Source organism: Glandiceps talaboti, chromosome 6, assembly GCF_964340395.1.
Source record: "Glandiceps talaboti chromosome 6, keGlaTala1.1, whole genome shotgun sequence".
Taxonomy (NCBI): Eukaryota; Metazoa; Hemichordata; class Enteropneusta; family Spengelidae; genus Glandiceps; species Glandiceps talaboti.
In genome coordinates this window covers 8840220-8864082 of record NC_135554.1, presented here as the reverse complement: position 1 = coordinate 8864082, position 23863 = coordinate 8840220, and the positions used below count along the sequence as shown (strand labels likewise).

At 35.3% G+C, this 23863-nt stretch overlaps 1 protein-coding gene across 1 annotated transcript in view; it reads right to left on the bottom strand.

Moving 5' to 3' along the window:
- The window catches only part of LOC144436801 (E3 ubiquitin-protein ligase rnf213-alpha-like), a 49442-nt gene extending 26025 nt beyond the window's left edge, over positions 1 to 23417 (bottom strand). The window contains exons 1-31 of the mRNA XM_078125661.1: positions 23282 to 23417; positions 22099 to 22229; positions 21841 to 21933; positions 21109 to 21215; positions 20611 to 20752; positions 20137 to 20323; positions 18477 to 18714; positions 16746 to 16880; positions 15641 to 15758; positions 14975 to 15227; positions 14186 to 14354; positions 13379 to 13488; positions 11975 to 12172; positions 11499 to 11621; positions 10744 to 10861; positions 9993 to 10305; positions 9041 to 9174; positions 8667 to 8759; positions 8211 to 8405; positions 7284 to 7447; positions 5728 to 5950; positions 5237 to 5407; positions 4873 to 5048; positions 4612 to 4731; positions 3562 to 3727; positions 3253 to 3335; positions 2655 to 2808; positions 1925 to 2032; positions 1521 to 1606; positions 959 to 1147; positions 257 to 368 (exon numbers count right to left, since the gene is read on the bottom strand). Coding sequence (XP_077981787.1) covers positions 257 to 368; positions 959 to 1147; positions 1521 to 1606; positions 1925 to 2032; positions 2655 to 2808; positions 3253 to 3335; positions 3562 to 3727; positions 4612 to 4731; positions 4873 to 5048; positions 5237 to 5407; positions 5728 to 5950; positions 7284 to 7447; positions 8211 to 8405; positions 8667 to 8759; positions 9041 to 9174; positions 9993 to 10305; positions 10744 to 10861; positions 11499 to 11621; positions 11975 to 12172; positions 13379 to 13488; positions 14186 to 14354; positions 14975 to 15227; positions 15641 to 15758; positions 16746 to 16880; positions 18477 to 18714; positions 20137 to 20323; positions 20611 to 20752; positions 21109 to 21215; positions 21841 to 21933; positions 22099 to 22225 — 4605 coding nt within the window. The 5' untranslated portion in view covers positions 22226 to 22229; positions 23282 to 23417. The remainder of the gene's footprint in view (positions 1 to 256; positions 369 to 958; positions 1148 to 1520; positions 1607 to 1924; positions 2033 to 2654; positions 2809 to 3252; positions 3336 to 3561; positions 3728 to 4611; positions 4732 to 4872; positions 5049 to 5236; positions 5408 to 5727; positions 5951 to 7283; positions 7448 to 8210; positions 8406 to 8666; positions 8760 to 9040; positions 9175 to 9992; positions 10306 to 10743; positions 10862 to 11498; positions 11622 to 11974; positions 12173 to 13378; positions 13489 to 14185; positions 14355 to 14974; positions 15228 to 15640; positions 15759 to 16745; positions 16881 to 18476; positions 18715 to 20136; positions 20324 to 20610; positions 20753 to 21108; positions 21216 to 21840; positions 21934 to 22098; positions 22230 to 23281) is intronic.
- Positions 23418 to 23863: the final 446 nt, after the last annotated feature.

Genomic DNA, 23863 nt, shown 5'->3' with positions numbered 1-23863 from the left:
AAACCGAATTTTAATCAGTTGCAATTTGCTATTTTGCAAGAATATAGTAGTCCTCTGGGTCCTCACAATATGGTAACACTTGAAAATAGGTATACAGATTGATCAAAATTATACTCTTGCACATCAATCAATCAATCTATCTATCTATCTATCTATCTATCTATCTATCTATCTATCTATCTATCTATCTATTAATATCATATTCAACTCCAAAGCACGTGTACATGAACAGGTAGGAAATATATCGTATTCTTACCTGCTCACTGGGCCTGTCTTTTTGAATAGACAGTTGATGGACAATCATTGCAATGGTATCGTCTCCAAGTCCGATAAATGCATTTTCAGGATTACATTTATAATCCATTCGGCTTTGTGAAAAAAATGAGATAAATGAAAACATCTGTGAAGGTTAGATACATGATTCATGTTATACGATGAACTCACCAATCATCTCCAGTGTTGCACTGTAATGAGACGTACAATGTACATTGTGTCTTTCCCTGTGATGAATAATTGCAATGTAATATGGCTTAGATATTTCGATATTTTGAATGATGTAATATGATACCTATACATTGAAACACAAGCATAAAACGCACACATGCAGCTGGAAATATAAACAACTTGTTGAATATAAACGACCAATTGTCAATACAATCTTGGTTGTGTGATAAATACAATTTGCTGTATATACATGATTTTATTTTCATCAGTTATGTGTAAAAGATGACACCGAGTTTTGAGTTTATGAGATTTGTATTATAACTTTAAGCCAGTAACCCACTCTCTGTTATGTACTTTGACACTGACCAAGTTTTGAGAATAACGACGTCGACAGTAATCTGATACGCGACCTACTCAATGCCTTTATGCTATATGGTTGTTTTACTGCCAAATTAATGTCCTTAAGAGTTTACATCTAGTATATACCGCAAATCAATATTAATCAAATACTTACCTTCCTAAACCTAGTTTTGTTTGATCAAAAGCAACAAAGGACTTTACCCACTCTTTCATTTCATCTACCATGTTGTGCTCTGACGTCGTCAACAAATCATCAAATGTTAGGAAATGTTTCTCCAGACGGTTAATGAGTGGGATTGGATAATTCTTCATAACAATATCTCTCTCAGCAATGATGATGAGTCTGGAAGTGGTACACAATGATAGTAAATTTAGATTGCATAAGTAACAAGAATGAAACGTTAACTTCGAAGATATACTATTAAGCTATTGTTCTCTTAATTAGATATATGTGTATTTCAACTTTCTGGATTTGTAAGTGTGCTATAAATTCTATATATTTGGTTATTCAAATTGTGTGTGTGTGTGTGTGCGTGTGTGTGTGTGTGTGTGTTCACATCTTAACATACCAAATTAAAGGAACAAAGGAACCAATTGAACATTTGATTAATGTGACAGTATCGAAATGCACAAAAATCGCGGTCAGTTTATCATCTACCTAAAAGAAACACCTTATGCAATGCGCTGCCAACATAACGTTTAGAATGTGTAATTACCTGAAATCTTTACTAACGCGGGAATTAAATCGATTGGTACCAAGGCCAAGATTCACATATCGCAGATCTCCATACTCAAAATAATACTATGGATAGGTAAAGGTAAACTTTTTGAATAATTGGCATCAAGCAAATTGCTGGTAAAAAGACCATTAAAACCTTCTCCGAATAAAATAATAAATAGAATGAAAATAGAATGCGTTTACTATGGATATACTGTTATGGGTGTATCATGTGTGTGTGACCTAACATAACATTGCCAATTTATCAAAATCATTCTCGTATTGTTTAAATGAAATATGGTTGGAAATGCTTGACATCATTCTTTGGAATCTTCCAACGACTTTGTGTTTTCAAGACAATTTAAATACAATGGCACTATAAGTATACAATATTCAGCTTACCTGGTTCATGGTATCATAGAGAGACTCGTACAGGTTGTCAGCATTAATAAGTACCACAGTCTGTCCAGTTTCCATACAAAGCTTTATCCGCTTTATATTTCTGCAAACCTGTCAATATTTTTTTAAGTTACTTTATTCTGTTCAAATATGTCTGTTATTTTCAACTTGACTATTCTTATAGAAAACATGACCTATTTTATGTTGCTTCAAATATGTCCATACAAAATTTGACTTATTTTACTGTGTTTTGGTATGTCTACAAATTTCAATCACTAGTCACACACACACACACACACACACACACACACACACACACACACACACACACACAAATCGTGATTCGCTTTATGTTGGTAAATATGTATATATCAATAATACTTGTGGTTTCTTTTCTATCCTTTTCGTACGTTTATTAATTTTATGTCTACGGTTTTGCGACAACTTGCTATACTTTTTAAAGTGAAGGTTGCTCGACATCACCTTTACATTCAAGCATGACAATTCTCAAAAACCACCATATTGGTAGTCCTTGCTCTCACTGATAACGTCAGACAGTAAAATAAATAGATCTCCTATGGAATTGACACTATTTTTTCCATGTATTCATTTAAAAAGTCATTGATATCACATAATTTGACAACATTATGTATCATATTTTGTACTAATCTTAGTTTGGTTTACAGGGTTCTTTGAAAAGGTAATCTGCACATAATTTTATGAGCCAGCTTACCTGAGTATATCCCTGGTCTCTCTGATATTGACTTCCAAATATAACCAATGTTTTCTCTGCATTCAATAATGGTTTACCGACATAGTCTTTTAAATGCCAAATAACATCATGGGCGGCACTATGATTTGTCATTAACATGAGATAACGGGTTTCTCTGAAAGAACGGGTTAGAGTAATACATTGGGGTTTGCTTTTGAATGAAAGTGGAAGGGAAAGATTAACAGTAATTCTTGTACGTTTGTATGTAACACTAAGATTTAGAGATTCAACGCCTCCTTTGAAATAGCTCCATGGATTCTATAGTAACATTGATTAAATAAACGACAGCAATTGCATAATGTTGTTTTCAATACATTAAATCTTACAAAATGACACATGCAGTGATGATAGTTAAGGGTAATATCATGTTTTTGAAACATTGTTTTTAAACAAATGTAAATAACCGCCAATGGAAACGTTATTATTCCGTGCTCATTCATTTTCACCATAAATGCAAAAGTTACAAATCCCAAACTTATTACAAAATGTACTTCGTTTTCATACTAAGTGAACAGACACCAACCCCATTGTTAGCACTATTTCAATTAAGTTCACTAACCCACTGGAGCCGACAGAATTCAAATTTGCTCTCACTAGATTCAAACTTGAACAATGATATATTTCCTCCTGTTCTTGCTTTCCCTGAAAAATCAAATAATGGAAGAAAACTTAATCCTAAATCAACTGCATTTAGGATAAAATAAACATTCTGGAACCGTCATATCAGGCTAAATGTTGCATGAAAAATATTAACATATTAACAAATATACGTTATGTACTCTCATGCACAGCGTGTATAACGTTGTCTAGTTTCTATTCATGTATCTTTAAATATAATATGTGAATGAATAATTCAACATAGACTCACATCTTCTTTTGGCGCTGTGCAAAGCACCTTGCAGTGAACGTGAAAGTAATCGATAGCGTTTAATGTCTGGTGGCCGTCGAAATTACGGAAAACACAGTGTTTTAACTCCTGCCAGGTTGGTTTCCTTCCTTGCGTTTTGCAAACAGCAGACAGTAGCTTGATAAGGCTGAATTATTGGAGAGAAGCTCGATTAATAAACTGTTATTTCGTGTTGGTGACGTTGATAACATGTTGATAAATTAGTCCCTTTAAAATTTCACAATATGTTGTATGGCAATTACGAATTTACGTCTTGTACATGAAAGATGTTGACTTGGGTCTCGTGTAACCTTTCAGGAAAGTTGTCGATAAACTGCATATTTGTTCATAGTAATTGATAATAATTTCATGACCATGGTAACCATATTGTAATAAAAATGTCTAAGTATAGATTAGAGTTCGAAAAGATATATTCATGGATAAGTTTGGGCAGAGCGAGGTGGAGCGACACTTATATATGGAAATCTCTCCTATCGAATTCTAATAGACTTAGAAGTTATTAACATTTTGCTGATTTGATTAATCACAGCGCAAACATTGTCACATGGAAGTCCATGTAATAGGTTGATATGCAACAGTGTTGTAAACATGTATTGATACCGCGTCAGTGTGTGGGGAGAAGGTGAAACCCAAATCATAATTTCACTACAATCCCTAAAAGACGTTGGCTTCATGAAATATATAATTACAGCAAATGAGCTAGGAAACTAAGATTTCTAATGGTCAGAAATACGGCATCAGTGTTTTTTTATTATTATTATTATTATTGTTGTTGTTGTTGTTGTTGTGGCGGGGGGTTGTGTGTGTGTGTTTGGTTTTGTTGTTTGTTTGTTTGTTTGTTGTTGTTTGGTTGTTTTTTTTGTGTTTTTTTTGTTTGTTTTTTTTTGGGGGGGGGGTGACGGGGGGGGGGGTTTGGGGGGGGGGTGACTTCTCATGGGCGTTACAGACAAAGGTGTTTGTAAAGCCTGTATTACAAGGTATTTGTTATATCTGGTAAATGTGTCAACTTACCCGTAAAAATCTCTCAATCCATAGTATTCCCTCTCTTCAGAGCATTGTCTGAAAAGGTCTAGATATGCCACAGATAATGGTTTGATTAACTGTTTCATGTCATCAGCGGATGCAATTTCCCTGTGGAAAAAATAGTGAAAATAGACTGTTTTAATGGCGAAAAGGGCGTTAGAAGACATAGACATTATTATCAGTAACGAAAATATAAGTTTTAATGGATAAGAATATCATAGGGTGCAGCACAGTAAAAAGTCCACCCACCTTGCTGTGTTCTCAATCTCTGATATACTTGGGACATCTCGAACCACAAATATTCCTCTGTTCATCTTTGCTGGATCCAATGCCCAATTTGACATCCCAATGAATCCAACTTTTTTCCAGGCAGCTGGCGTATCCGTGTCTTCAATACAACCATTTTCAAGTAAAGGATGTAGAGTCTGAGCAAAGACAAGTAAATTTACGATTTATTGTGGTAATTTATTATGTGGATTAGGAATGTGTGATGCGATCTTTCCACAAACATGCATTTTATGGGGTTAACGCTGCAGACAAATTGGTGTAACCGAATAAAAACAATAAAACAGCCCTTGGTAAAGATTAATGGGGAAAATGTAAGGATATCTACCTTCAGTGGTAGAGATGGGGTGTCTTCTGCAAGGCCAACTTCGTCGAGCACAACTACGCCAAGTTTCTTATCAAGTTGTTGTTTTCTTTGGAAGTTTGCACAAAGGTTGAATGTCTCAATGATCGTTTCTGCTGTTGAGTGTTGACTACATTGGCAAGACCACATTTGGACCTGAAAGATAAACACACCCGAACAATGATTGGAAGAAACAAACAAACAAACAAACAAACAAACAAACAAACAAACAAACAAACAAACACACACACACACACACACACACACACACACACACACACACACACAAATTCTAAAGGGCCCCAAATTCCAAAAGTCGGTTGGCAGTTTTGATGTACTACATGGATACATTCTTAGACCATTTTAAAGACACGTTGACCCATTACTTTTCTTCTTGATTTATTGGTGTACAATGTGAGTGGGATGAGGTTTTTAACGGAAATATCAGCAAAGGTTTAAACGATGAGTTTTCATACCGATTTCAGGTTTTTCAACAGCTTAGAAGACGAAGCTAATCCTTTCATATCGTTGTCAACTATGGTTTTTGCCAGAGACTTGGAACTTCCTGGTTTCCCAACAAGAAATATTGGAATCCTTAATTCCAAACATACAATGATCATAAAGACGTTTTCCTTCAGGGCTTCATTCCTTGCTATGTTTGGATTCAGCTTTATACCATCCAGGAATACATCCTGACACCTGGAATGTTTCAAACAGTTTAATACTAGTGTGTATATATTTACACATGCCAGCGAGGGCAATATCACAATTTAGTGCCAGCACAAGGCCTGGCACTCTTTACCAAAATTTTGATCTTCGGCTCAAGCATCATCCAAATTTTGGTAAAGAGTGCCAGCCCGAGGGTATGCACTAATTGTAATATTGCCCGAGCGCGTGTGTTATTAATTTTATTACATCGTACACTCATTGGTCCAGTTATTCACATAGCTAATCTTCATTCATCATCATTCGTCATGGATAGAAGTAAAGTTTCTCTCTGATGATGCATTTCGAAATTGTACTTGCATATAAGCATCTAATATGGACATGGCCTGCTTTAGTTGTAGGAGATCGAGTGTAATCTGTAGTTACATTTATTAAACTTTCTGCAAGAAATAAACTTTTGTGTCTCCCTGTAGTAACTTTGTCTCCTCGAACGCGCAACACTGGAAAACGTGCGCATAAGAGAGGCGCAACGGTCGAAATAACTTCAGCGGGCAATAGTGCCGGGCATAAGTCTTTGCACGCGTGGGCAATATCGCCGCGCGGGCAAAAGTTTATTTAAAGATCATGTGATTCGATTCCGACTAATGACAGCTTGTGTAAGGATGTCGAGGTGTAATAAACACACACACACATATATATATATATATATATATATATATATATATATATATATATATATATATATATATATATATATATATATATATATATATATATATATATATATATATATATGATTGCCCTCTTCCAACGATGTTTAATATTCGAAGAGAAATAACACAGTATAACCATAAACAAATATTGTAATCTTAAAAGCTGTTGCTGATAACAAACCATCATTGCTTAATCGGGCGATAAATACAAGACAAATTATGGATGTGTGTCTGTCCGATGAAATGAAGAATTTCTCATTCGATGACTTGCTCGAAATATACGTTATTGTAGTGCAACCTTTAGAATTTTAAACATAGCCCTGACAGGTTTCCCAAGAAAATAATGTACATTTCATTGTGTAATGACAGGTAAGGTTTAACTTTTTTATTACTCCTACACAGTTTTGGAATATCGAAGATTTAGAGAGATGTTGCCAAAAGCAGTATAATTTGAGTGAAGTAAAGTTTACTCTGTGTTCCATTTCGATATGAAGTATTTCCTTGCCAATAAATATTTATAGTGCTATACCAGTTTGCAAACAGTTTCAATGTATTGAAACATTTAGTAACAACCCGGGGATGACACAATACCACTTAAAGTATATGGCGAATAAAGATAACATCAAATAACACAAAGGCAAAAACTTATTTACCTTGATATTTCCTCTTCTATGGCCTTTTCCCCTTCGCCATTCAGCGTGTAAGGACTGGTAAAGCATCGTGCAATGTACTTCCGATAGCCAAGTCGGTTTTTTAAAGACGAATGGTAGCATATACCTGCTGTCAGAATTATACATCGCTTCACCTTTAGCGTGTCCTGAAGAAGTGATATGCAATTGTCATATGTGCAGCAGAAGAAATGAATTTGTGTTGGAATAAAACGGATGCAAATATTGCATTATCTGTCTCTGAACTTGTAGAGGGGTTTTATACCCACTGTAATACAATTGCTTCCTGGTATAACCCACACGTAGTGTACATTCGTGATGTGACGCATGTTTTTGGTTTTTGTCTTTCAAAATAATGAAGTGGCGCGCACTCTCTTTCATGTAGTTCTTGTTTAGTAAATCACCGTCTACAAAATACATGCGCATGCAGCAGTGTTACAATATATATAAATCATCCTTTGCAAGCGGCAGACACAAGCAACAATTGCATCCGGTCTTACTTTTGTTCCTGCAGTTTACTTTTCTTCTCCTACATTTCTGTCTGAAGCTGGTTCGTGAAGAACTGTATACAACAGCATCTAAGTATTTGTAGTAGCTATATCAAAACCATCTACATTTCACCTTGTACTACAAAGTTTTCATTATTATAATATAATCTGTACCAATAATATGAGATGCATATTCACGGTGCGCTGCGTCTCTATAGCATAGTTAGAATCCCCTTTTATTAAAGAACTTTAGCTTGAATTCTTGTTAATAGCACAGATTTAAAAGATGGGGAATACAGATTTCGTGAACATTTCTGGAAATTCGCGATTAGAAGTTTGATACATGTTTGGATAAGACTGTAAGAGTATATTTCATTCACAATTCATATTCTGTTGAATATTGAATGTATGATGAATGACTTACATTCGTAATGTGAGATGAGATGTACCCCTCAAAACGATGGAGTAAGCCAGCACCACTTCCTTCCACTGATGTACGTTTCTTGCACTGGAATTGTTCGTCCATTGCGTTACCATAAAGATCGTAATTTACATATAACCATGTAAATACGTTTATAACGCGTTCAATGTCTCGAAGAGTAACAAACCTGCATTCTTCCTATAAGGAAATTAATAATTTGGAAAAATCGGGGATTGTTTTGAATGTAAATCAATATATGCATTACGTCATATAAGCAAAACATTTATGAACATTCGTTTAGGGTAGTAATTGATAAATACATTGTTTTAAATGTGTAATTATGTGTCCTCTTTATATGATTATGCTAATACTGAATAGCAACTTTGCACACGTCCCCTAAAACACTTATTCTGAGATGTTTGACATTCAATATAGAGAACAAGAAGAGTAGAACCTTACCTCTTGCCTTCGCATGTAGTCGTGTGAAGCTACAAGGACTTTGATTATTAAAGCGTTGTCAGCTTCAGTCAATTTGACACTCGGATTCTTTAACTGGATATAATGAAGAGGGAAAATTCAGATAGAAACGGTCAAAGACGTATGACTTTCCATGGAGTCAGATAATCCTAGTCCTATTTTGAACACACACACACACACACATACGCACACACGCACGCACGCACACACACACACACACACACACACACACACACACAGCAATGGGGAGAATCAAACTTACAAAAGAAATTCGCCGAGGTGTGAATCTAGTCGAAGGTTCAAGCCGTTGTGTACACATTTACTGAAGATATGCTTATAATAAATCGATTACTTACCCCGTGCTTCACCATACTTCTAATGTATGACTCTTCCAACTTCAAACTGAGTTGTCCGAAATCCCAAACACATGCTAGAAGACTTGGCGGCAATTGATGTACACGGTAAACCAGATGACGTAGAGGAATATTTCCTGTTACAATTTTAAGCGATAGGTGCAGACTTTTGAAAAGTTTGGAATTTTACACGAGTTTTGTAAATTCTATAACGTATACTTGACTTATGTTATTATTTATCTTTTACACCATTTAATGATTTGGAAATAGCAAGGATTGACGACTCAATTTAAGTTTCTTACAATTGCTTCTTAAAACAAACAAGAGTCTTAGACTGACTGACTGACTGACTGACTGACTGACTGGCTGACTGACTGACTAACTAACTAACTAACTGACTGACTGACTGAATGACTGAATGACTAACTGACTGACTGGCTGACTGACTGACTGACTGACTGACTGACTGGCTAAATAGATGGATGGATGGATGGATGGATGGATGGATTGATGGATGGATGAATGGATGGATGGATGGATGGATGGATTGAATGGATAGATAGATAGATAGATAGATAGATAGATAGATAGATAAATGGATAGAAAGACAGATAGCTGCATCGATGGACAGACAGACAGACAGACAGACAGACAAACAGACAGACAGACAGACAGACAGACAGACAGACAGACAGACAGACAGACAGACAGACAGACAGACATGTGTATGTGGCTGTGTTATTTGCCAAATTACCATTATAAGTTCTCATATTAACAATTGCAGGTACTAAAATATATCGTCCGTTTTCAGAGAGTCCTGGTAACTATTTTGCAGGCAAACACAACGTTTGTAGTAAGTATTTGCAGTATTTGGCAAAAAAACGCATAGGAGTCTTCCTGTTTGTCTATATCTGTTAATGTATATATTATGTTTTTGAGATACATTACAATTTACCTAGTTTTTCACGTGAGTCTACTGCGTTCCTCACTCGGAAACCTAACCCTGCAGCTTCGAGGTTTTTGATTGCCTTCTCAGGTAACATTCGGTATGGATTACACGCAGCCACAAACTTAAGGGACTTTGTTTTCAGAGGTCTACCATTAACAGAACGGTCTAGCATAACTTCCTTGATAAGACTAACAGCTTCGGTTGTATTAGCTTCGTCGAAAAATAGTATAGTATAGACACCATCCCCATTCTCCAGTGCCTTCTCTTCAGCTAACTCTACTTTCTTCTCTATATCATTAAAGGTTGTTCCACCATGAACCTGTAAAACATCAGAGGAAGGCAGCTTACTTTCTCAATGTCATGTTAAATAAATACATTTGTTATTTGGTAAGATATTCATGTATTTTGTAAAGTTTAGGGAAAATACTATACTGTACTCAACATAAAAACAAAACGTTAAACTATATGGTTAGGTTTATCACATCTTTCAAACAAATATGTTTCGTTATTAAAACACTGACTTAACAATGTATCATTCAATGCTGTTAGCATATCAATTTCTTACCATAATTATGCAATATATTTATTCATTTATATAGCATAGTTACACTAGCAAATGTTGAATGACGGACCTACGGACAGACAGACAGACAGACAGACAGACAGACAGACAGACAGACAGACAGACAGACAGACAGACAGACAGACAGACAGATATATATATATTTATATATTATTATGTATTTTTAACCTTTACCTTCATAAGAAAGAAATTTCGTGGACAATCTGGTCCTTTCATCATTTCACACAGATACCTAATAAGTCTTGTCTTTCCACACCCTGTTTCTCCCATAATAACCACAGGAATACTGCATCTATGGACAGAGCATTTTAAATTCAATGAGTGAATGTCATTAGTCTGCCAATTTTATTTTATTTATCTGCATGACCTTTGTCAAATATTGATAAAAGGCTGTTTTATAATTTAACATGCCAAGAACGTAAGTTTAAAAGGGTCTGAAGTTAATAAGTGACCTGTATACAGGTAGGTATATTCTAATGTCAATATAAGACGATGGCAATCATATCAAAATCTTCATCATTACTAAAGGTATGGTTGTTACACACAGATTTTAAAATCTTAATAATGACCCATTGATGTTTAAGAACAGTTGATGTCGAGTCTATACATTGCTTAGAGTGACTCCCTCAAATTCCTTAGAAAACGGATCTACAGGAAGGGGTTCATCTAATAGCTAATGTGCATGTGGTCGAATATTTATCCGGTACGATAATCCACCACAAGATAAGTCTTATTGTTTAGCTGATCTGATTTACCTGAATTAAAGATGTTTTAATTTGGATAAGAGACTTGGTAGGATCACATACTCCCAGAATGACGTCACTCTGACATCATGGTTAGACCGTTTGTAAACTCTTCTCTAGCCTAATATCACGAGGAATAATCACAATATTATGCAAATGCTTTGATAGAAAGTGTAAAACTCTTACCTAAATCGCATAAGGATTGCTAACATCTTCGTTACACAGTCTGTTGTCAATTCATAACTTGGATCTGGGTCCTCAACACATTGGAGATTGAGAACTCTTTGCATGCGTTGAACTTGTTCGTGTCTGTAGTATGCATGACAAATTAAACACTAATTATTAATTAATAAATGTCTATGTTCAACCGACAGAGCCAAGAAATGAAAGTTGGTATGGTGATATCTTAAGCCTGTGCATCATTTCTAAAATCACAGCAGTATGTTTTAAGACATAATATCCAATCCTGCCATTGTACGAATTTATGTTATTGATCTCCATATCATGTGCATGTTACATAAAAATACCAATGTTACTTGAAAAGAAGCATAGAAAATAAGGGATGAATAAATGCAAAATGACAGGTGGTCACACACAGTAACGTACATTAGAGTACATTATACTACCAGTTGAGTCAAACCATAACTGTGTTTCCAATTTACCTTTTCAGGGTGTCGAAATCCACTGATAATTCTACACCATTGGTTAACAAAGCATTTCTTAATGGAAAACTCATACTGATACCAAGAATGTTTAGTTCCCTGTCAGCAGTGCTTGACAGGGAACCGTCCTCCCGAACAAGGAAGCCATGAAATGTAAGAGATGACCCGTCTTCATTAAAAAACACATAGGGATGAGGACTGTTAAAAGCAAAGAGATAAGTATAATTTATAATTATAGACTTTATCAAAAAGTTAAACAAGTAAAGTTACAGGTAATATATAATCACCACCGTTTTCGGTCATATGATATGTTGTTGTCTGTACTACATCAAATATTAAACTTTGTATGTATAGTACAGGACACTTGATTGAAAATCAGAAATGAACTATTTCGATCCATAGAATTATCTATTGTCAGTTACATTCATCAATTTTGTTCCATGTGGTAGAATATTCTGGACACACTGTTCACTAAGGTATGGGTCTGTCCCCTATTAAAAGAATGCAATCGGAACATGTCGAATTTGTCAAGGATATCATGATGAATCACCATTAATATCACTTTCTTTCAGGTAAGCATGTATTTGGCAATGTTCTACATTCCTATGGACACACGTGTATATTTAAAATTATCACGGTGCTAGGGAGGTCAGAGCAAATAAAAAAATGTGTTTCCGAAAACCCCACCGATCCTAGTTTATGATGCTGACCCGGAGCATTTTTTTTTTAATTCTAATTTTCAAATGACGAGCAGTCATCCGTGTTAACATGAAAACTGTGATTATCGGTAGAGGACTGTGAAAATCTATAGCCGTCGAATATAGTTTACTCCACTGAACATATTTCAGACGGTAGTTCAAAGGTGAAATGAATTCTACTATTCTATGCGGTCCACGAATTCTTATGTAATTACAATAATGCTACCTGGCATGACTTGATTATGCAAATATACGTTTTCTCTGACTTCAAATATGTCCGCGAAGCTTTTTATATCGTGTGTCTAAGATTCCCTTTTGATCTGTGCTTGCTTAATGTTTTGTTATTACTATGTAAATTTTAAAGTTTTTTTCACATTCAAAAAGGTGAAATGCTGATAATGATGTACTTTTATTGAACTGTCGGTAACTTCTGGCAACTTTTCTTTAAAATCACATTTCATGTCTTCGTTAAATTTAAAAAGCATAGTCAGTCTATAAAATAAATAAATAAAATAAAATTTCGACCCCTTACCCTATCTATTTTCCGAAGTCATATTATCAGAAACAAATATATATTTATTATTTTTGCCTAAGGATGTTATGCTACTTACAGAGACAGTGAGATCGATTTATATTTGGTCGGCTTTCATAGGAAACAGCAAAAGTATTCTTATGCACGCTCTCTCTCCTTCAGAAAATTCATTACCTTTTCTCCCATGTTCGACGTCTTTTATACATATCAACGAGTTCTTCTTCCCTTCGTGCATCATCCACGAAACTACGATCAGATATGTTAAGACTTGGTGTTGCAAAGTCCTGTAATAAATAATACAGTATCACACACACACATACACACGTATGTATGTATGTATGCATGTATGTATGTATACTCGAACCAGAAAAATATCTAACTTTGAACTGCAACAGAACATGTATCCAGGCATTTGCCCGTTTTCGCTGCTCATCAACCTCATTGGCAATCGAGGAGGGAAGACATCATGATATTGACCCACACCTCAGAGTCTGTAAGATATGTAACTCGAGTGAAGTAGAGGATGAATTTCATTTTCTCTTAGTGTGTTCACAATATGACGTTCTTAGGAAGGAATACCTTCCACTTGAATACCAGTCAGAACCAACCATTATTAAATTTCAACGAATTATGAGGACTAGGGACACAGATGTTCTGTACAAACTTTGTAAATTTATTCAATTGGCGTTTAAGAAGAGAGATTTTATTTTGATTTGCAACCGTGTGATGTAATATAATATTTTGTACTGAAACGATAATTTGTATATGGGCCGGAGGCCTTTGAATACAATAAACTATATTATTATGTATGTATGTATGTATGTATGTATGTGTGTATGTATGTATGTATGTATGTATGTATGTATGTATGTATTGAGTTAAAGGAATACAGTCCTTATAAACTTGTAAAAATCACCGACGAGACCATTAAGACCATTAACATTATGTGATAAAGTCTCTTTGCAATGTAAAGTTAATTACCTGTGAAATGATCAATATGAATTTCAGTACAAATATCCTGAGATCTGGCAGGTCGTCACTCAAACTGTCGTCACAGAAAGGACTCTTTTCCCACTGACTCAACTGGAAATCGAAGAATCTCACAAACTGGTGAAGAACTGCCCACGTAGGATTCTGTACACGAATATGCCTATAATTCCATAATATGATTACTATAATTATGATATTATTGTATAATTAGATGTTTTACATATTCTCAGTTATATAGCCACCATGCTGAAAAAAGCTAGGAATAAAATCAAAGAATAACTTTGTTAGCGACACGGAGAAAATTAATGAAAAGCACGCAAAATTATCTCAAACTGCAATGTAACCAGGCAATAATACATAAGGACGACTAAATGAGACTGGATTTATCATAAATTTGAGATAAAAAAGTTACTGTTACTCAAACAGCACATTACAAGTTGAATGTTAGGAGGGTATGACGTCACAAATTCTCAGTTTGACCACGAGGTCAAAATGGTGATATACATGAACTTGCAATATCGGACTTTAAAATTTATTGAAAAGTGAAGCTTATACTGATGATACGTGTACGCAATAAGTGATAAAATACTCAGACACCTTTTCAATCAACTTGTTCTTTGGGGACTTTTCCCTTTACGGTTTGCGAAATATTTGTCGTAGTCGACCTTTATCTCTTCTTAAACATAACGTATTACTGTATTCAGTGTCATCTCACATACTAGTATCGTTGCATTAAATCATACAGTATTGCATAGACAACTACAAACAAAGATTCCTTACTCCAAGAGTAATTCTAGACACGTTTGTCTGTTGTTAATGGATATCTTTTTTAAACATTTAGCAGTATCCTTGTGCGTTGGTAGCTTCCCTTTCTTTTTAAACACATTCTTGATTTTTTCGCTGAACTTGACGTCGACCTTTGGCAACCCAGCACTTGTTGCATATGTCGTCATCTCTTTAAAATCCTTCAGATAGAAATACACGTGTTGGAAAGGTTTACTGGAGAAGACCTCATCGTCTAGGGCGTGGATTTCTGCGATATGATGAGAAACCTTTTTAAGTGCACACAGTCTAAATAAAATTACGTTTGATGCACAAAGAAAGTATAAATGATAAAGCAGCCCTGGGAATTACCAGGAAATTCGTAGGTAAATCATAGGATATGATCGCTTATTCGCATTCACTAATCAAAGACTTCTGTCAAAACTTACACCACAAAAACTGCAGAGGCATCAGTCAGTACTGTATACTGAAATACGTACTCTCTCTCTGAAAAACTGCATATATTAATGGTGGGGCAAGTATCGCCAATCTATGGTACCTGTCTTGTTGCTATAATTTCTATAATTTCCCCGTATCAGTTAGCCCAATGTGGAAATGCATGTAAGGAATTCTGGAATGCAGCAAACAATTTGCAAAAAGTATAAAGATATAAGTGAATCTTACCTGGATTATTTCTCTCTGAAGGATTCCTCTTGATGTAGTTTAAGGTTTGGGACGGTGATAAACAAAATGTCTTCGGAAGAATCTCTAGCAATGACTTACTTTGATCTGTGCCGCTCCTCTGAAATCCAAACACATAGTACACACATTATTGTTCTGCAGACAAGTCTTCTACATTTGAACAATGCGAGATATTAATTGGTATCTGAAATAGGGAACTACAATTAGCTTGCAGTCTACTTTAGCTAATAGCAATGTCTTCTTTTAACATAAAGTGGTTCCGGGTCCATTGTATTTCATGTCAATGCATTATACTATACTTAGTGAATATAAATTTTCAATTGAAAGGGTAAATCTTACTAAACAGGGTTAGTACAAACTTTGACATTTAAATTCCATTTTATTGACTATTTTACTGTAACAATCGATTACCGAGGTTGATCATCAGTTTTTGCTCATCTCTTAAAGTATGGGTTTTCATGTGCAAAGTTGAAACAGTTATGAAGTAAATTGTTTAATGATATATTCTGAACAATCATGAAGGGGACGGTCAAAAATCAATACAGTTAGAAAGCATTGCCCTAATAATGTGGGTGTAGATACGTTTAATGGCGCGGCGTCACTGTATGCAAACGTTCTTAAGTTCTCAATTGCCCTTGGAATTGGAATTGGAAATTAAGGTCAAGATGTAAAATTCAGTGTCAAGACATGAAGTGTCTCTAGATTGTCGTCAATACAACGGTTGATTTTTTCATTGTTTAAATACTTCCGAAGTTAAGATACATGACACTTTCACATTTGGTCTTAAGATCGAGGTCATGGTTAAAGATCAATGTCTTTCAACAAAGATTAATACATCTGTTAATATGAGAGTAGATACTTGAATAGCGTAGCTGTGTATTTAATACATTGAGGTGTGGTCGAAATTGTTGGTTTGTACGAGCACTGTGGATGTTGCTCGACCAAAATGGGCACTATTTCATAAACAATTGACGTGTGTATGATAGAAGGTAACTGCAGAATCGGAGGAAAATCATGATATAGGAATTATCAAATGCTTTATCTGAGAAATCAAATGATATTCTGTGAACAACATGCAATACTCAACGTTTTTGAAACGCATTATGGTAGCTTCGATAAAATATACATCCATAGTCCGCCGTCGCCATATTCTCCCCTTGTCATCGGATAGTTGTTTCAATATCGCCAAATTAAATATGAATTCGTCTATCCCAGATTTCACCTGAAATGTCCAAAGTAAGCAAAAGAACAAATAATTTAAATGTATGTTAATAGTAATAGTTAATACTTATTATATTATAGCATTACCAATTCCAGTGAATTTTGTGACGTCATCGCTGTACATTATTACTGATAATGTACTCCGTTATTGGGCATCGCGGCCCCGGAACGAGCATAACAATACAAGCTTATGTCCGTAAGGCAATAAAGGTGTGGGTATTTAAGAACAGGGAAATTATGGGGTAAACACCGTAAAAAAAATTTTTAAAAGATTCAAATTAAAATGAAACAAATTTGTGTTCACAGCAGTTCATTGAAGTGTATATGTGTGTGTACGTGTACGTACGTGCGTCGCTATGATTAGTATTCAGCTTCCGGGCCGAACATGGCAGACGATGTTCAGCACTGTGTATATTATACGTCGTTTTGCGTTTCTCGGTCTACAAATTCACTGGAATTGGCAAAACTATAAAATAATAACAATAATGTATGCCCTCCCAGTCCATAATGGACTCAAGCAAACTTTGCACTCCATAATGGGCTTGGCTGTCGCCTCGCCCATTATGTCGTTCAAAGTTTGCTTTCGTCCATTATGGGCTGGGAGGGCGTACATTATTGTTTAAATAACTAGTGATAAATGCAATCCTATTTGAATTTATAGGTGGTGTTTGGAAACAAGCAGCATATACTGAACATTTTTCATAACATATACATTTTGCGATTTGACTAATTATACAATAGAATATAACATAAAATACATCATTAATATGATTAATAACACTCGTAGCCAATCCAAATATTCCCCAATTTATCAATTCATAATTTTATGCCTGATATATTGTTTTCGTTCCCAGTGATTGTCATTACATTCTCATGCCTGGGACAAAACTGACTATAAGCTCATTCATTAGTCTCATGAAAATGACAAAATGTTATCCTAAGCCGGTCAATCTTCAAATATACACAGAGAAGCCGATGTTCAAGCCGATTTGGAGGAATTAGTTAGAATGATCTTTGACTGTGGTCATGACGGGGATATCGAATTCTCTTTGTCACTGTAAACGCCACAAATACGGTCCATTTACTTTTTACTCGGTGAGTATCAATCTGCTAAGACAGTGCTCTATATCGAAGTGGCTGTTGTCTGATGATCGCACGATGCGTGAAACTCCAAGTTACAACCAAGAAAGAGCTCCAGAACTACCAAAACTATATATATATATATATATATATATATATATATATATATATATATATATATATATATATATATATATATATATATATATAACTCGGTGAGTATCAATCCCGCAGTGGCAGAGCGTTACAACCAAGAAAGAGTTCCAGTACTACCAAAACTATATATATATATATTGATTTTAATTAATTAATTAATTAATACAGATAGATCAATATATTCTGCTGCCTGTCACTAGTGTGTGGCAGGTAGTTGCAATGGCACGCAATAACTCCGTCAATTGAAGGTTACCCCGTTGTACATATTCCATTTGATTCAATTTTTAAAATAAATAGCATTATTGTTAAGTTACTGTAATTCTGGATATGTATATACGAACTGGTACATGTACAATCTTACCGATGACGATATATCAATGTGATAAATTCTGGCCAATTCGCTTCTTTTCTCTCCACTATTTTGAGAATCGATGAGTCGACTTGCAATATCTCTGCATTTCATTGACGTTGTGTGTACTGGAATTTTTACCATCGCATTCTCTGCCTTTCCCTTCTTGACGAGTTGATCTTGTAACGCTGCCACTAAGAGGGACTTGCCGTTCCCGGGAAATGATGAAGTGATGGCCTTTATACCAAATCTATTGGGAGATATAGAGACGCGCCAAACAAACATCTGCAGATATTGATGTTTGAAGAAGTCCGTTTTGAAAAAATACATACTTTAAAAAATATCATTTAGTCTGAGTATACGTTTCCAATGTGTCATCATAGTTGCTAGCGTGGTTTTGTTGGTAGTCAGTCTCTCTATTTGTATTTGTATTTGTATTTGTATTTGTATTTGTATTTGTATTTGTATTTGTGTGTATGTGTGTGGTGTTTGTTGTTCTCGATTTCTCGTTTCCATAGAGTAACATATTTAGACATTTTTAAAACGCCTTTTATGACACTCTCTCAACTCATACTAGTGGTTGCAGTTCAACTCCAAAGCAACAGCCCAACTTCACAGAAAAAGTCTAGTGTGTTTTTTAATTATCATAGTTACCTAAGTGTTATAGATCATCTCACTAATATGAACTATGTCTTATCTACACACACTTTATATTACCCAAACCGAACATAGAACCAATACACCCCCAGTTTGAGGTTCTCACCAAAAGTCATCTACTTAGTTGTCATCTGAATTTTTCAAATCATCTTCCTTTAAATAATTGCTCATCGATACACATTTGAAAATTCCAATTCAAACTAAAACATTTCAAAGAAATCGGTCAAATCATTAGACAGTTTCTTAGTTCAAGTCATCTGACTTAAAACCTAATCAAAGACATAGATACATTCAAAGTGTTTCATCATATTACCTTGCCAAACAGTAATTAAATGCTTTTAAATACAATTTCCCCAGTAGGTTCAGTATTCAAATTGTTGGACTCTCCTTCCCCCCCCCCCCCCTAAACAGTATCATTTCAATTGAGGCACGTTAAGTGGTATACATTTACACAAGGGAGCAAAGGTTGTAGATCACGCAGAAAAAGGCGTATACACAATCGAACATGCCTATAACACCACAGGGAGACCAGGAACAGTTTTACAAAAAAAAACATACACAAACTGGTAAGTAAGACTTGTCTGTGACACAAACAAATAGGAAAAATAAATAAATAACCAACCAAACACACAAACAAACAAACAAACAAACAAACAAACAAACAAATGCGTGGGGGTATTTGTATGGATTTATAGTATACCCCATGCGTTTCTTTGTTTATCTATTTATTTGTGTTGTTGTTGTTGTTTATGTTTTGTTTGTGCGTTTGTTTGTTTTTGTTTTTGTTTTGTTTTTTTGTTTATTTGCATGTTTGTTTGTTTGTTTTTAACACTGTTCCTGGGTTCCCTGTGATAACACTAGTGAACAGTCGCTTCATTCCTGTTGATGGGGGATGAATTCCATATCAAGTGTACTACTCGACAGTAAACAAGCCCCTTGCAAATGTATCAACAATCTCAGCTCACTTCAGAAAAGTGACCTGAGCAATAAGAGACATATATCAAATATAACTAACCTGTCGGGATCGTTTACAGACGACGACTTGTGGCGCTTTCCACTTGGTTGTAGGAATTCACAGAGATATTCTGTCAGCTGCTCATCGCTCAAACAGTCTAGTGTTCTTACGTCCATGGATTCGTCATCAAATGATGTAGCAATCCATTTATCACTTCCTTCAGAGCATATGATTGCAACGTAATAATCTGTAAATAGTTAATAGTTAATATGATATGTAACAGTTTACAGCCCCCTTATCCCCCACCCCACCCCTCAAACTACATAATCGTCACTATGTACACCGGGAACGGGCAACGATACATCTAATATAACAACACAATTGCTAGTGTAATTCAAATGGTTTTCAAAGATCAATATTCAATGAAAATATAGACATCTTTACCAGTCAACTATGGGTCAACATATTTAGGCACTGATACTCATTTGGTACATGGCGATATTATTGTCAACTGTTAAATGTTAATTTACTCACCAAATCTGCCTTGACAATGACTATTGAAGCAATCGGTTGAGTACTGCATGATATGGTTCGGTAATAGCTCTGGGCGTAGAAGGCAGAACAACCTTCCTATACCATACGAGCCTTTGACTGCACGTCTCCAAAATAGGTCCACCTGTGTTAATATAGAGATTTGAATTACCAACGGATAAATTCGAAAGAGCTTGATATAGAGTTTGGAAATTAAAACATGAATTTCTTTAACTCCTATCATTTAGTGTTGGGTTATTCACCAATCTCCCTCTTTTTATAGCTATTGAGGCAGTCTGTTAGTATTACGAAATATAATTTATCATCTTCATAATATATCGTCATTTTTGAAATACAGAATATCCGCGTTACACCTGACTGTTTTAGTGTTTGGCACACCAACCTATTTTGTATGTTTGATAATAATATTACATTGAAAGGTCAAATCATTTAACGGTAGACGTTTAAGAAGGTTGCAAGACATTAAAAGCGTTACCTTACCTCTTCCTTTGTAGTGTCCTCAGAGCAGATAAGGACATCTCCACTTTCAGGACGTTGAACTTTTTTGTCACTGAAGTATAGTGTCATGCAAGCCTTTAAAACATTTTCTAAAGAAAATATGCATACATGTTGAATTTTATATTCGAGACAATGTTAACCAACTCAAACTGTTGTTGTTGTATATATATATATATATATATATATATATATATATATATATATATATATATATATATATATATATATATATACAACGTTATCATAAATTTATTGTATTTATCTCTCTGCAATCATTGTTGATATCTGGACAATTGAATCGACCTGGGTAAATATACAGACCTTCATTAACATAAACACTGTCACATGTTTCATTTTGTATTTCATATGTATTAGAGTGTGTGTGTGTGTGTGTGTGTGTGTCGAATATCAAGGCGTACAGGTATCAAACTATATATATATCGTACTCAAGATCGTACGATGGTCCTTATATTTTATTTTCTATTTCATAAATATGTACTAGCCTTTGATATCCGTCGCTGTATGATCTACTTGACAGCACATTCTTTGAAAGTGTGATTTATGCAGGAAACTGATATCATCATAACTTGAGCCAAAATCGGATAACTTGATTTCCTTTGGTGTGTGTGTGTGTGTGTGTGTGTGTGTGTGTGTGTGTGTCGAACGTCAAGGCGTTCTCATGATCGTACGATTGTTCTTATAACGTGAACATACCTTGTTGCACACGAAAAATGCATATTTTCCCCTTCTCAACCTTATCACAAGGGATCATTAATGGTTCACCACTCACACTCTGATGATCATGTTCTATACAAATAAAGATTGAAGACTCAATGTATCTGTTATTACATTAATAAATCACGAATCCTGTAATCATCAAGGCTTTTACCTTGAAGTTCCAGTCTTCCATTTTTTTCCAAACAAAACAAACAAGGACAATATAAAATAGTTTATTTTCAGTCAATTTCTTACCTTCTTTCACCAAAGTTTCAAGGAGGAGTCCTAGAAAATCAAGACTTAAATGGCGAACATTCTGTTCAGTCATCATCGTTTGATCAACTTGGTAACGGATCCAATGTTCAACAAGCTGGCGAACCATAACACTGTAAAGGTATATATCGAGAGAGTTAGTTTGTCACACGTTGTACAGGGTAATGAAGGTGCTTTGCATTTTATAACGCAAACACATACAGGCAAGAATAGATGTATGCAATATTCCAACATAACATGTTCGGGAACAGCTAAGACAGTCAATGGGCACACTTTGCTCTGTTTGATTGATTTAAGTGGTTTTTAAGTCAAAGTTAAGCTCTGCACAGTTGTTAAACCTGTGTACGTAGCTTGTCAAAACTGTGTACATAGCTAATAACCACCACCCCCCACCACCACCACCACCAATACTTTACACGGCAATATGGTAGTTCAATAACTAGGCCATGCTCAATTAAGACAAAGTCAAGCAATAATCTAGACTTCTTTCATTTTACATTTATTCAATTATTTCACCGTAAACTATTTGCTGTTTTCGAACCTTTAATTAGATCAAAGTAGGCTGTTTGCTGTTGTAAAAGATGACACAAAATGTATTCTACCTCTCATGGTTAATTTCGTGATTTCCCATTTTCCTGCAGACTGTAGAATTTCTTGCTTGTGTGTGAGCTTTCTTTTTTGACTTTCGAATCGCATCAGCAAGAGCTGATTGGCTCTGAACGTCTGATATATCTGCATATTCGGTCTCCTTGAATGCTTCGTACATTTCTCGGACTTCATCGTCATCCTCTGATGGGTGGTCAATGCACCAAATTACACCATCGTCTATGTCACCGCTGCACTTCTGAAATGCGGCTCTCGCGATAATATCAGTGACGCCATCATATTCTTTCACTTGCTGTACAAATGCTGTGAAGACGGACAGGTCAACAGCCGTTTCGTCATTTTCTAGACTTAGTCTGACGTTTGTATCGACATTCTGTAGGCAACTACTGATAACATTAGGTATTTGGTCGAGGCTACTTTCACCATCCATCACATTTCCGAGCAATTCCGCACTTTCCACTGCAAGAGTACCCGCCGATGATGGCGTTATCTGTGGCAGTAAACATGCAAGTTGCTTACGTAATATATTTATCTGTTTGATGTTAAAGTTATTCAATACCTTATATTTGTCCCTGGCCTTATCAACAATAATTTTCCATTCTCGAATGCAGCCTTCCATGAATTCGCCAAGTTCTTTTAAAACTTCCAGAGGGTCAGCTTGGCTTGTAATTGGACCTTCCTTTCCTACTTGTATTCGTACACTGTACTGTTGACAGGTTTGACTTGCAACAAATATCGACTTTCCAATCCGAGAAATAAAGGTCTCCATTGCTTCTCAGAGTTACAAAATTGTTTGCCAGACGTGAGACGTGTTCAAGAATCTAAAAGGATAAAGAAAGGTCATGGCAAAAAAATAACAAATTAACTGACAGGGATTTTGCAGAAAATATTAATTGACATGGCATGAATCACATGTTACAGGTTTTTGTGTAACAACACTTTCATTCAAGATTTATCTTCAAGTGTGTTCACAATGAACTAAAACAAATCAGTATGAAACCATGGACACATGTCCTTCCATTGTTCGTTTATTCATTTGAGTATTCTGGATTCTGAGAGTCTGTTCTGTTGACTCAGAGCTCTTCATAACAACTTTTGACATGATCTACCATTGTTTAGAAAAGTACTTTTCTTTGCTTCA